Source organism: Zootoca vivipara, chromosome 4, assembly GCF_965207765.1.
Source record: "Zootoca vivipara chromosome 4, rZooViv2.hap1.1, whole genome shotgun sequence".
NCBI classification, from domain to species: Eukaryota; Metazoa; Chordata; class Lepidosauria; order Squamata; family Lacertidae; genus Zootoca; species Zootoca vivipara.
In genome coordinates, this window is record NC_142587.1 from 53,697,108 (window position 1) to 53,709,528 (window position 12,421).

Sequence of the window (12,421 nt, forward strand, 5' to 3'; positions counted from 1 at the left end):
AAAAGATCCACCTTACAGATCCTCCATTGAACTACGTCTAATGAGCCCCAGAGTTCTCCAGTACGTAATTTGAACACTATCCTAATCATAAACTGGGGGAAAATATCCTGCTGTCAGATTCCATGTATGCTACTAAGATCACTTGTTTTTTAAAAGCCCTATTTCTCAGGGCACACATTAGCCTCCTATGAAGTGTTTAAGGCAGGGGTGCCAACTTGAATGAAATGTGGGGACCAGGCAGAGAGGTAAGCCCCGCCCTTCACAATTGATCACTAGACACAGGGCAAGCACACCATTTGAATGGCAATGTCCATCAATGTTGCGTGGGGTGAGACTCGACCCTGCTGCCTGTGGCTGTGAAGATGACTTTTTTTTTAAACAACAAAAAAAGAACACAATTATTCTTGGTGAGCAGATTGCGGACCAAAATGTATAAGCCCCAAAGTCTTGATTCTGCTGCAGAGCCCAAAGGTACAGGCAGGACTGGATTTAGGTCTACTGAATTTTTAAGCTACTGAAGGTAATGGGGCCCTTTATATGTCCAGCTGTCCTTTGTCAACAACAAATGGTTGCTGTTTTTTTGTGTTGAATATATACTATATGGTAATTTATGGACCTAATAGGTATCTCAAGCCATTTGCCACTGTTGCTGTATGTAGATTTTATTTTATTTGTTTTTTTATCTTATATTTTGGAAACGTACATAGTTTTTTTCCTTTAGTTTTTTTTTGGGGGGGGGGCCAAGAGAGTGGTGCCCCCAAGCTATTGCTTGTTTAAGCTTCTACGTAAATCCGGCGACTGCATGTTATTGAAGAAGCTTGCAATCTAATAATACCGGCACACGGGAAGAACAGAGGAAAAGTGGAAGAACCGGCGGCGGGAAGACTAGCCCCGTATTTAGGCTTATAAAAGTGGTTGGGACCTAGAAGGCAAACGGGGTTGAACTCAACCCCCACAAGCGGCGTCTCGAGCTCCCTTGGAAGACTCCGAAAGCGGTTATGAAAGAGGCGTGATTCGACGGAAGAGCAAGAAAGAGTAAGCGAGGGAGGCGCGAGAGGGGAGGAGACTCCGGTCTCCGGCGGCGGCGGCCTCTCCGCCATCGAGCCCGGAAGTGCCGTCCCTCCTTTTCCCACGTCTGTTGCCCGGGACCAGCTGCCTTGGGCCCGGGCTGCTTCTGACTTCTTGGCCGCCACCATGGGAGGCAAGAACAAGCAGCGAACGAAGGGCAACGTGCGGGTGAGTGAGGCTGCCGTCGCTCGCGTGGCGTGTTTGTGTGTGTGTGTGTGTGGGGGAGAGCCTGTAGGGGAGCCTGTTCCCACGACTTCTCTTTAAAGGGCTGCGTGTTTCAACGTCTGTCAGGGCGGGGGAAAGAGGCGGCCTATGCCAACGCAAGCAACATAAAACCCTCAAAAGAGGATGAACTCTTGCTGTCCTGGGCCTTTTAGCGGTTGCAAGTTTGTAAATATTGATTCGAGTGATCTGGACACTAAGGATAGTTGAAAGCACGACAATTCTCAGAGGCCAAGTTTTATTTTTTGCTAGGGCTTCTTGATTTTCTTTGGTCACGCCACGTCCATATGATCTTGACTTTGTATTTGACAATTAATGCGGAAGAACCCTGTACTTGGCTCCATTTCTGAACTTACAGGAATAGGTTTCCTTCCCCACTTTGCCATAAACATGTACTGTAATGTAAATAATGGCTCCATCCCTTTCTACTTCAGTCTCTTTCCCTGCTATTACTGTGAGTACAGCTAATCTGTGTTCAGCTAACACACCTATCTGTGTTATATATTCCTGGTACTGTATGGTAAGAGTACAATACTGGACATGACATGTGTTCCAATCTATGCTTAGCAATGAAGCTCAGATCACTACACATAAACACAGGCAGCTGTATACCAAGTTGTAAATTATCAAACTGGTGATTTTGTCATCTGTATTGCTCTGTCAAGTGTTAAGGAGAATTTTAGCACTCTCCTGCTCCCCAAGTTTCTAGATTAGGTATTGAAATGTGGTTAAATTATCCTTATCACTTTGTACAACAATACAGATGGACAGTTTTCCAAGCAATTACATGTACCTTATAGTATGTTGCTGCAATTAAATTGTTATCTGTAGTCACATAATCCTTCAGCCCAACCAATTTACAGGTTTCTTGTGAGGATAAGGTAGCCAGAAGCTCTGCAAAGCCTTGATTTTTAACAGGCTTAAATATAATTAACTGCATAGATTTTTGCTTTAAGATTATTCTGTATTATCTTCCTGTTTCCCATTTCCCCCTCCCCAACACTGTTCAAGTGTTTATTCCAAGAAGGAAGTAGGGGGTTGGCTTCTTACCAACACTCTGCTTGTTCCACCTTTGAACTCCACATTTTTTGGAACTAGTGCAAAAAGTCTACATGTGTACAGTCCCTTATGAATATCCTTGAAAAATAGAAGGTGCGGACACTGTGCATAATCTGCTGAATGTGTGGAAATCAGGGATAGGATTGGCTGGTGTGTTCCCAATTCTTGTGCCCATGTGTTCATTCCTACCTATGATCAGTGTTTGAACAAGGCTTCTGTAGCTTTGTTATCTTTGCCTCTTCCTGCTCTCAATTTCTTGTTTTCCCCCATTGAAATGTAGGGCAAAATCACTGTGATCTGTTCTCCGGGAACCTTCACACTCGCATGTTCCTGTTAAGCCCTGGTTTGGCTTGTTGTTATGTGCTAACAGGGTCACTGTGTGTATCTGGCAGGGGAGGGATGGACATGAGAGTTCCCCAACAATGCAGTCCATACTGTTCTAAATGTAAACATAACAAGAATCCTGTAGTAGCTTAAGGACAAATATAATTATTGTAATAATTTTAAGATTCCAGGACTCATCATTTTTGCATGGCTGTTCTTTTGGAATTTATCTAAAATGTAGAGTTCTGGAGAGAATAGAGTTGTGAGCACAGAAAAATGTGTTGGGTTAAGACTTGAACAAGCAGCAGTGCAACTAATGAGAATAATGGTATTGGGCCAGTTGGATTAGTTCTTTCAGTCATAAGATATAGAATTGCAGCTGTTGGGGCACAAAAATATGCCCCCAAATGGTTGTTGGTAAACATAAATTTTTAGAAATGTTCTATAAAAGTAAGCTCTCCATTTCTCTCTCCCCCTTTCTTTTAAAAAAATAGCCCTCTAGCAGTGGTAGAGCAGCAGAACTTCTTGCCAAGGAACGAGGAAGTGTTCCTGGGTTTGTTGGCTTCAGCACATCTTCAAGTGACCTAGGCTATGTCCCTGCGATTCAAGGCGCTGAAGAAATAGATAGTCTTGTGGATGCTGACTTTCGAATGGTGCTGAGAAAACTTTCCAAGAGAGATGTTACAACCAAATTAAAAGTAGGTTTGCTGTACTCCTCTTAAATGCCTAGTAATTATTTATGGATATGCTACTTAAAGCAAGTTTAGACAAATAACACGAGGATAGAAATACATTGAAGAAAAAAATAGTTGCTTTCAGTTTATTTCTAATAAATGGTTTGTTGCATTATAGGGTATTGTGTGATTTGTTTAGCTGCATATTTTAATGGTTTGGCAAGCCTAGGATTGCAACTTTATTTGGAATTAAGACCATCTAAACTTGATGCTTGGTTATGTAAACTAAGTACAATATCATGATGCAAGTCCCATATATGCCAACAAGAGATGTAGCTTGTTTACTCATATATAAATCCCATTGTAACTCAGTTGAACTTACTCTCAAGTAAATCTGGATAGAATTCACCCTTAGTCTTTGGGTTACCAAGTGATTCACAAGGTGCCAAGCTTTTTATCCTATACAAGTGTACATTCAGAAGTACCGGTAAGTCCCACTCAACTCTCAGGGAAAAGCATATATGCTTGCACTGATAGTATTTGAAAGGTAGGAATGATTTCAACAAATACTTTATATCCTTCCTTTTATATATTGTTCAAGCCTTACATGGTTTTAGCATGTTCTGTAAAATAGTTATCCAGAGCTGACAGAAAGTGATGTGGAAAAGGTTACCCCAGTCTTTAAAGTTGCATGTGTAGAGTCAAGTGCAGTCAGAAAGCATATGGGGAGGATAATAGATTATCAGTGTTCGGAAATCATGTTCATTTTCTCTTTTTAATTTCAGGCTATGCAAGAATTTGGAACAATGTGTAAGGAGAGAGAAACAGAGATTGTTAAAGGAGTCCTACCTTATTGGCCTAGAATTTATTGTAAAATATCTGTTGTAAGTATTAAACTCTTGGATTATGGCAAATATGGACAGGTTTATATCTCTGACAATTTCAAAGAAATCAGTGCACGGTTCTGTTGTACTGGGGGGCATGATTAGTTTTAAAGAAAGTTTGTGGCTTGGTATAGAACTATTTTGTGCTTTATGATCGACTCATATTTACAAAGGAGTATGGGAAAGCTTGAAATAATATTGTATACATTGGTTTTTAAATGTCAGGATTGATGCCAAGTAGCTTTTGATTTTTTGCTCCAGAAACTGAGAGACTAATATAAATACTGAGCTCTTAAGTAGTATACCTGTATAGTATGCCTGTTTATTTATATATATAGTTACCTATAGTTTTCCCCTCAATATTTATTGTAGGATCATGATCGTCGGGTCAGAGAAGCAACACAGCAAGCTTTTGAGCAGCTTATTTTGAAAGTTAAGAAACATTTGGCTCCTCATTTAAGAAGTCTTATGGGACACTGGCTGATAGCTCAGTGTGATACTTACTCTCCTGCAGCGTCAGCAGCTAAAGTGGCATTTGAAAAAGCCTTTCCACCAAGCAAACAGCCTGAAGCCTTAGTATTTTGTAAAGAGGAAATCCTGAATGTGAGTTTTACAGTCTGTATGACTATGTTAAAGGTTTATGTTAGTTGCGTTTTGGCTTTTTAAAAGAGTGAAAAGAACCAGGCAGTGGCACCCGCCCTGTGGAATGCCCTCCCATCAGATGTCCAAGAAATAAATAACTATCTGATGTTTAGAAGACATCTCTGTTTAGGGAAGCTTTTAATGACTGGTGTTTTAATGTATTTTTAATATTTTGTTGGAAGCTGCCCAGAGTGGCTGGGTATAAATAATAAATTGTTGTTGTTGTTGTTGTTGTTGTTGTTGTTGTTGTCGTCACATTAGATATACATCTAGTTTTGAGTTTGATTCTTAATTACATCAGATATATATTCTGTTCTTTTCTTAATTTTTCCAGATACAGTATGGACAGAGAAAGTTTTGTCTAAAACTAGGATCATAGTTTACACCAGGCATCCCCAAACTGCGGCCCTCCAGATGTTTTGGCCTACAACTCCCATGATCCCTAGCTAAGAGGACCAGTGGTCAGGGATGATGGGGATTGTAGTCCAAAACATCTGGAGGGCCAAAGTTTGGGGATGCCTGGTTTACACTATACTGTAATTAGTTTCAAGACAAACCAATTTCATAACCCATGGTTTGAAGTTGACTTGTTTTGAGACTTAGTATTAAACTACAATCCCCGGTTCAGATGAAAAGGAGGGCTGCTATTTTACTAAAAACAGAAGAAAAGCTTTTATGTATTTTCTTGACCACACAGGAGTGGGAGGCAGGAATGTGTGAATCCAAGGCTTGCTGCAGCTCATACCCATCATGATACATCATAATGCATGGTGATGCTCCAATGCAGGCAGTGAGAGAGAGTAAATGTCTTACAAAATGCAAATTCATTTTTACTTGTTGGTCTTTGTAGCTGCTGATATTATCAAAATAGAAGCTGTGATGTTCCTGGCATGCATAGTTGTATAACCAAGAGGGAAAAAATACACAAAGTCACACTTTGTTCCTCACTAATTTCAAAGTGATTTACGCTTTTGAAATTCTAAGATGAAAGAAACAAAATGTTGTAAAAATTTTGCTTTATTAAACTTAATACAGTGGAACCTTGGTTTATGAACACCTCGGTTTATGAATTTTCGGTTTATGAACGCCGCAGACCCATCTGGAACGGATTAATTCACTTTCCATTACTTTCAATGGGAAAGTTCGCTTCAGTTTATGAACAGACTTCCGGAACCAATTACACCCATGCTTCAGTTTATGAACGCTTCAGTTTAAGTACTCCATGGACCCATCTGGAACGGATTAATCCACTTTCCATTACTTTCAATGGGAAAGTTCGCTTCAGTTTATGAACGCTTACTCCGCGGACCGTCTGGAACGGATTAATTCACTTTCCATTACTTTCAATGGGAAAGTTCGCTTCAGTTTATGAACGCTTCAGTTTATGAACAGACTTCCGGAACCAATTGTGTTCATAAACCGAGGTACAACTGTATTAACTTTTCTATGAGAACTGCATAATTTTATTTTCCATTTAAGGACATCTTGTTAATTCTTCTCTAGGTGCTTCAAGATCACCTTTTGAAAGAAACACCTGATACACTAAGTGATCCACAGTATGTACCTCTATATAAATATGTTTGTTTTGTATTAATTGACAATAAATATGTAAAACTTAGAAGCATATTTCAGGTCCATTATCTCAAATTATGGGAAGCATTTCTCCCTGTCCAGAATTTTGTGTGCATATATATAAAGGAGACTTCCTCATTCGCTTAAATAGAAGCCCTTGCATATGTGGGAGTTTTGTGTGTACCATATATCTATCTTGCTTTCAGAGCACTGCTGGATTAAAGCAATAGTATGTTTAGAACACTGCCTTCTTTTTAATATCTCACAGTCAATGCAGATTGGTTTAGTAGTTTAGTTTGCTTGTGAGAACTTATGCTTGGAAAATTTTGTTACAATTTTGCTTCCTGATAAAGGACATATAATGTCCAGAGTGAATTAGAAGTTGGATTTAATTTGGTAGTGCAATATTGGTAGTGATGCTTAGTAAAAAGCTTTTCATTATTTCTAAGACTAATACTGTTTCTCAGACCTCTCAGATTGATATTTTTATGTATATGTACAATGTGGGATATTCAGAGAAAGACTAGGTTTCAGAGTGAGGTTGTGCTATCCTTTTTAACGAATGATTTAAAATCAAATATGAAAATTTTGTTCATGACTGAACTGTAAAACTATATAGCTTATATATTCAATTCTTTTATTTTAATAGAACTGTGCCAGAGGAAGAAAGGGAGGCCAAATTCTTTCGAATTCTAACATGTTCTTTGTTAGCTTTAAAGAAATTGATTTGTATGTTACCCAGTAATGAAAATAGTTCATTGGAGGAGAAACTTAAACCTCTGCTGACTCAAAACAAATTTTGGAAATATGGGAAGCACAACTCGCCACCGGTATGTTCATCTTTTTGTCCACTTTCTGAAATGGGTCTTTAAAATGGCATAAGTCATGATTATCTGTACTGAACCCTTTACTTTCATTCACATTCTTTTTTTCTTTTCTTTGCCTTTTCATACACATTGGTGAATTTTTACATGGATTGCCCAATACATGGAGGTCATAAACCTTTTGCAGTCTGCTTGAAAATGTTTAAATTTCCCTCTCCTTCAGGTTCGTTCAGCTTTTTTTGAGCTGATTTCTGCTTTTTGTCAGTACATTCCTGAGTCAATGAAAGTTGAAGCATCAAGAGTTTGCCCAGCGGTTCTTCTCAGCATCGATGACAGTGATGCCATTGTATGCCCTACTCTTTGGGAAGCTGTACTTCATGTCCTTACTGCTATTGAGGTAATATAGTGGGCTAAATGGAAGCATTATTTCTCACAATTCTAAGGGACTTGTTACCAGGGGTCAGCAAACTTTTTCAGCAGGGGGCTGGTCCACTGTCCCTCAGACCTTGTGGGGGCTGGACTATATTTTGAAAAAAAAGAAAAGAACGAATTCCTATGCCCCACAAATAACCCAGAGATGCATTTTAAATAAAAGGACACATTCTACTCATGTAAAAACACGCTGAATCCCAGACTGTCTGCGGGCCGGATTGAGAAGGTGATTCCGGCCCCCGGGCCTTAGTTTCCCTACCCATGTATGCAGACCATGCTTCTTTAAAAATAATTGATATTATTCAATACATAGGCACAAGCTTATTCCCACTGCATGCTTCTCTTTAGTTCAGCCAGCACAATCAAAAACCTCTGACATTTTGACTCTTTCATTAGACTGAGAATTCATAGATCAGTTTCAGTAGGTCTGTTTATGTAGACCCAGGACCCACAATTATTACAACTTGCAATATGTGAAATGTAGGCTGAGTAGTTCTGCAAAAGTTTGATCACTTGGCTGAATATTAGTTTCAAAAACTTGGAAAATTGAGTTCATAAACTATGTCATCACTTTGATGTAGAAGCAAATATATAGGTCCCGACTTCCTGAAAAGAGGTCTAGTTTAAGTTCTGCTCAAATATCATTGCACTTACCATTTATTTGCCTGCTGTCTCTTAGAACATTCATTAACTTTCAAATTTGTGAGTATGTCAAGTTTCCGTGCGCTGCTCTGGTTCGCCAGAAGTGGCTTAGTCATGCTGGCCACATGACCCGGAAGCTATACGCCGGCTCCCTCGGCCAGTAAAGCGAGATGAGTGCCGCAACCCCAGAGTCATTCACAACTGGACCTAATGGTCAGGGGTCCCTTTACCTTTACATTTACAAGTTAGCATGCTTCTTTTGCAGTGTGGTCCAGAGGGCTACTCCATGAAATAGATTATGCATTTGCTCTTTCCAAGCTAGCTGAGTAGTCTTTAATTTACTTCTGAACCTTGTGTTGTTCTGTAGGATTGTTGGAGTCATGTGAATGCAAAAAAGGGAGTCCTGCCAAAAGTATGGGCAGTCCTTCGAGAAGGAGGACGAGGTCTTGCTACAATTATATATCCTAATCTCTTGCCTTTCATTAGCAAGATACCTCATGGTATTACAGAACCGAAGCTGGACTATTGTAGAACATTTTTCACCACCATAATTCAAGGGTATGAACCACTAGTTCTTGTTTGATTAAAGATTGCCATGTGCGTGTTTGGAAATGAAGGGGAATGTATAGTGGGTAATATCCAAATGGGTCGTATCCAATGGTGTTCCAGGAAGGAAGACCATTTTCACCTTCGCTCCCCAGATCTACTTCACCTGCTGTGTGACACCATCAAATGCATCCCATAATTAAAACAAATGTTAAAATTGTAGATGCTAAACATCAGTGCTCTGTGTACTTCAATGCACCCATCATAGTAATACATTGATAACTATTTAAAAAATATTGTTCTTTGTTCTTCTAATCGAGTTCTGTGTTTCTGATTTTCCAATCAGTGCACTTTCAGCACAGTGTAAGCTATAGCATTCACTGGAAGAATTCAACACAGTGCTAAGGAGACCGTTCTATTAGCACAGGCTTGCAGACATCTACTAGTGGGACCTATTAGTTAAATCAGGCTCTTTAATTACATTTGAATTCAAAACTATAAATGAAATTTATGATGTTTCTCAATTTTGTGTTTGTCTAGGTTGTTGACTGAAAGAGCTATGGCTAGCCGTTCAGAATGTTCAGCAATCATTTCGGCTTTCATGGAATGTTTACGATTTACAGTGGTACAGAATATAGGTGAAGAAGAAGAAAAAATTAAAATTCAAGAAATGCTTATAAATGATCAGGTATTTTTTCATGGGAATATATCATTTACTTCTAATTTTAGTAATTTGAGTTTTAGTCAGTTGCCTAAATGTATGCAATGGAATGGCTAAAATACTCTCTGATGCAAGGATTTTGAATAGGGGATAGCCACAAGTGGCTCTCTTCACCACCTTTATGACTGCAAAACTTCCTAGGGTAAAACCCACAGGCTCCAAGTTCATTACCAGCTACCCAGCAACTTAAATTCCCTCCACCCCACTCCCCTGTTAGCTCACCAAGCATTCCTTACAGCCTGCCTTGAGTTACTCAAGTTGCAGGCAAATTCACACCCACCCACAGTTCTCACCTGAGCTCCCCAACTAGTTGTTTGGCAGACTGTGGGGAGCCCAGTTTAGACCGACAGTTGTGCTTCCCTCAGTCTGCTAAACAGCTGTTCAGTGCTGGCAATTGCACTCCCCTCACCCTGTCAATCAACTGGGAAGGACAGCTCCTCCTGTGCATCCCCTCCAGCTCATTGTTGTTAAGGATTGTGCTAACAGTTAGCTAAATGAACTAGGTCTGTGGTAAATACCTTACCTTTCAGCAGGGCAGTCTCCAGCAGGTCGCGCCCCCTGGCGCTGAGGGGCGGAGAACGCTCCGGCACCCCCGCCCTCGCAGGGCGCAGCATGGTTTCCGTGCGGCGCCCGGCCTACCAGCCCGGCGCACCACACCACTGGGGGTCTACCTAGAGCCGGCCCTGTCTTTCAGAATATTTACATTTATCTGTGCCCTTTTGCGGCGGCGGCTGCTGCTGCTGCTGCTATAGCTATGCCTAGGGTTGCCATATTTCAAAAAGTAAAATCCAGGACACCTCAAAAGTTGTCGAGCTTTTCTTAGGAAGACCCCACAACTGTTGAGCTCTTTTTTGGCAAACCCCAAAGTTTTGGGTGTTTACAAAAACACCCCAAAAACGCGACTTCTACTGGACACCTTCCAGAAATCTCAGACATATGGCAGACCTAGCTATACCATTCTCTTCTCCTTCTCACAACCCCCATTTTGTTAAGTTTGCTGTGACGATTTTCATTGCCTATGGCAACAGCACAGCAAATTAGGTAGCAGCCTGGACACATGCCACTTCTCTCTCTCCCACTCTGCTTTTCACCATACTTGGGTGGGTGGGTGGAAATCACCAAAAGGAAGGGTCAATTTTTGTAGTGACGGACATTTTCTACATCATGCCCTAGTTTAATCTCTGCACTAAAATGAATGTATTTTCTCTTTACAGCTAGTTCCCCTCATTGACACAGTGATTAAAGAGCCCAGGTTACAAAATGGACCTTTGTTTTTTGAGGTAGCAGACATCTTGCGCTTTTGGAACATGCGAGCAGAAATTTCAAGTGGTGATGGAGCTGCTCCCACTTTCCAGAGAATATTGTCGAACTTTTGGGATGGCCTTTCAACTATATGTGTGGGGCACATTGATGTAATAGATGCAGATGAGAAATCTTTGGCTGCTGTGTCCTCTTTGCTACAAATCCTTCAGAACCCAGAAAATAAGATAAAACCAAGCAGAAGAAAAGGTGTAAAGATCAGGTTTGCAGAAGATGATGAAGCTGAAAGCAACACTGAGCATGAAAATTTGGTTGACATGAGAAGCAGCAATGATCCTGGCACTCTTATTCATGCACAACATCTTTCCCCTCTACAGAAAGAGCCTTTAGAAGATTTAGTTTGTAAACTTGCAGAACTGAGTATTGTGTATACCAATGAACAAAGGTCTGACCGGCACTTAAAGTTCCTCTCTGCTCTCCTCAGTAACTTTGCTTCCAGTAGAGTTTTCCAGGTGCTGTTGGAGAATAGGACCAGTATTCAGGAAGTTGCAAAGCTTCAGTATGAAAATCCTTCTATCCAATTTCTCTATGAAAATCTAATTGATTGGCTTAAAGAAGACTGGAGAAAAGAGACGGATTTCTTGGTTGATATTTTGTATAGTGTCCTCCATTGCTGCAGCAGTGCCCCAGAGAGAGAAAACATTCTAAATGACTTAACAAAGGTACACTTTCTTAAAAATAAGTTTCATAGAATTGTAGAGTTGGAAGGGACCACAAGAGTATTCTAGTCCAACCCCCTGCAATGCAGGACTCCTTCACTCAGTGAGGGGCTTGGACCCACAACCCTGAGATTAAAAGTCTCATGCTTTACCTACCGACTGAACTATTTGATTTGCTATGATTTTGTAGACTGGTGGTGAGAGAAGTTTAACAGTTTGGATTAGTAATTGTTTTACTTGTTGACTATGAATTTCAGTTTTCTCTTATGTAATTCAGATTTGGAATGAAACATTTTGGATATTTAGGATTGGAATAGAATAATTGGGTAGCAGTGATATCCTATATAATATGCAAGTGTCTCTGCGTCCAAGTTTTCCGTGTGTCCCGTTTTCCACGCTAATGTGCATGTGCCCCAGGAACACAGGGATTGGAGCGCAGAGACTGCACGCACACACACGCGCGCTCTCCCCACCCCCCACCTACCGTTTCCCTGCGGCCGCCAACCGCTGATCCCAGCCGGACTGAGCATTGGCGGGGGGGGGGGGGGGAGAGAGCGCACACGTGTGTGTCCAGCAAGGACAGGTCCCGGGGTTCGGAGAAGCACTGGGCAAGCGCTTCTCCAAACCCCAGGATGTCTCCTTCCTGTCACCTCCCGTTTCCCGGCGGCAGCGGACCAAGGTGTGGGGATCCAAGGAAGGAAAGGCGGTCCCCCGTCCGGTCCGGGCCCTTCCCTGAGCGCTGCCCGGCCGGCGGGAGTCCGAGGTGAGGCAGCCTCCGCTTCATCTCCCCGCACCTGGGCAGGTCCTTGACGAGGGCCTGCAGCTCGGAGAG

General features: G+C 41.3%; 1 protein-coding gene across 2 annotated transcripts in view; it reads left to right on the forward strand.

Moving 5' to 3' along the window:
• Nucleotides 1-1,138: 1,138 nt before the first annotated feature.
• The window catches only part of LTN1 (listerin E3 ubiquitin protein ligase 1), a 34,713-nt gene continuing 23,430 nt past the window's right edge, over nt 1,139-12,421 (forward strand). Inside the window, exons 1-10 of one of the 2 annotated variants that reach the window (XM_088667975.1) lie at nt 1,139-1,236; nt 3,168-3,402; nt 4,133-4,231; nt 4,604-4,834; nt 6,377-6,429; nt 7,095-7,275; nt 7,493-7,666; nt 8,711-8,901; nt 9,430-9,577; nt 10,825-11,592. In XM_088667975.1, the coding sequence (XP_088524101.1) occupies nt 4,136-4,231; nt 4,604-4,834; nt 6,377-6,429; nt 7,095-7,275; nt 7,493-7,666; nt 8,711-8,901; nt 9,430-9,577; nt 10,825-11,592 (1,842 nt within the window). In that variant the 5' untranslated portion in view covers nt 1,139-1,236; nt 3,168-3,402; nt 4,133-4,135. The remainder of the gene's footprint in view (nt 1,237-3,167; nt 3,403-4,132; nt 4,232-4,603; nt 4,835-6,376; nt 6,430-7,094; nt 7,276-7,492; nt 7,667-8,710; nt 8,902-9,429; nt 9,578-10,824; nt 11,593-12,421) is intronic. The other variant, XM_035116569.3, reaches the window with a different exon arrangement.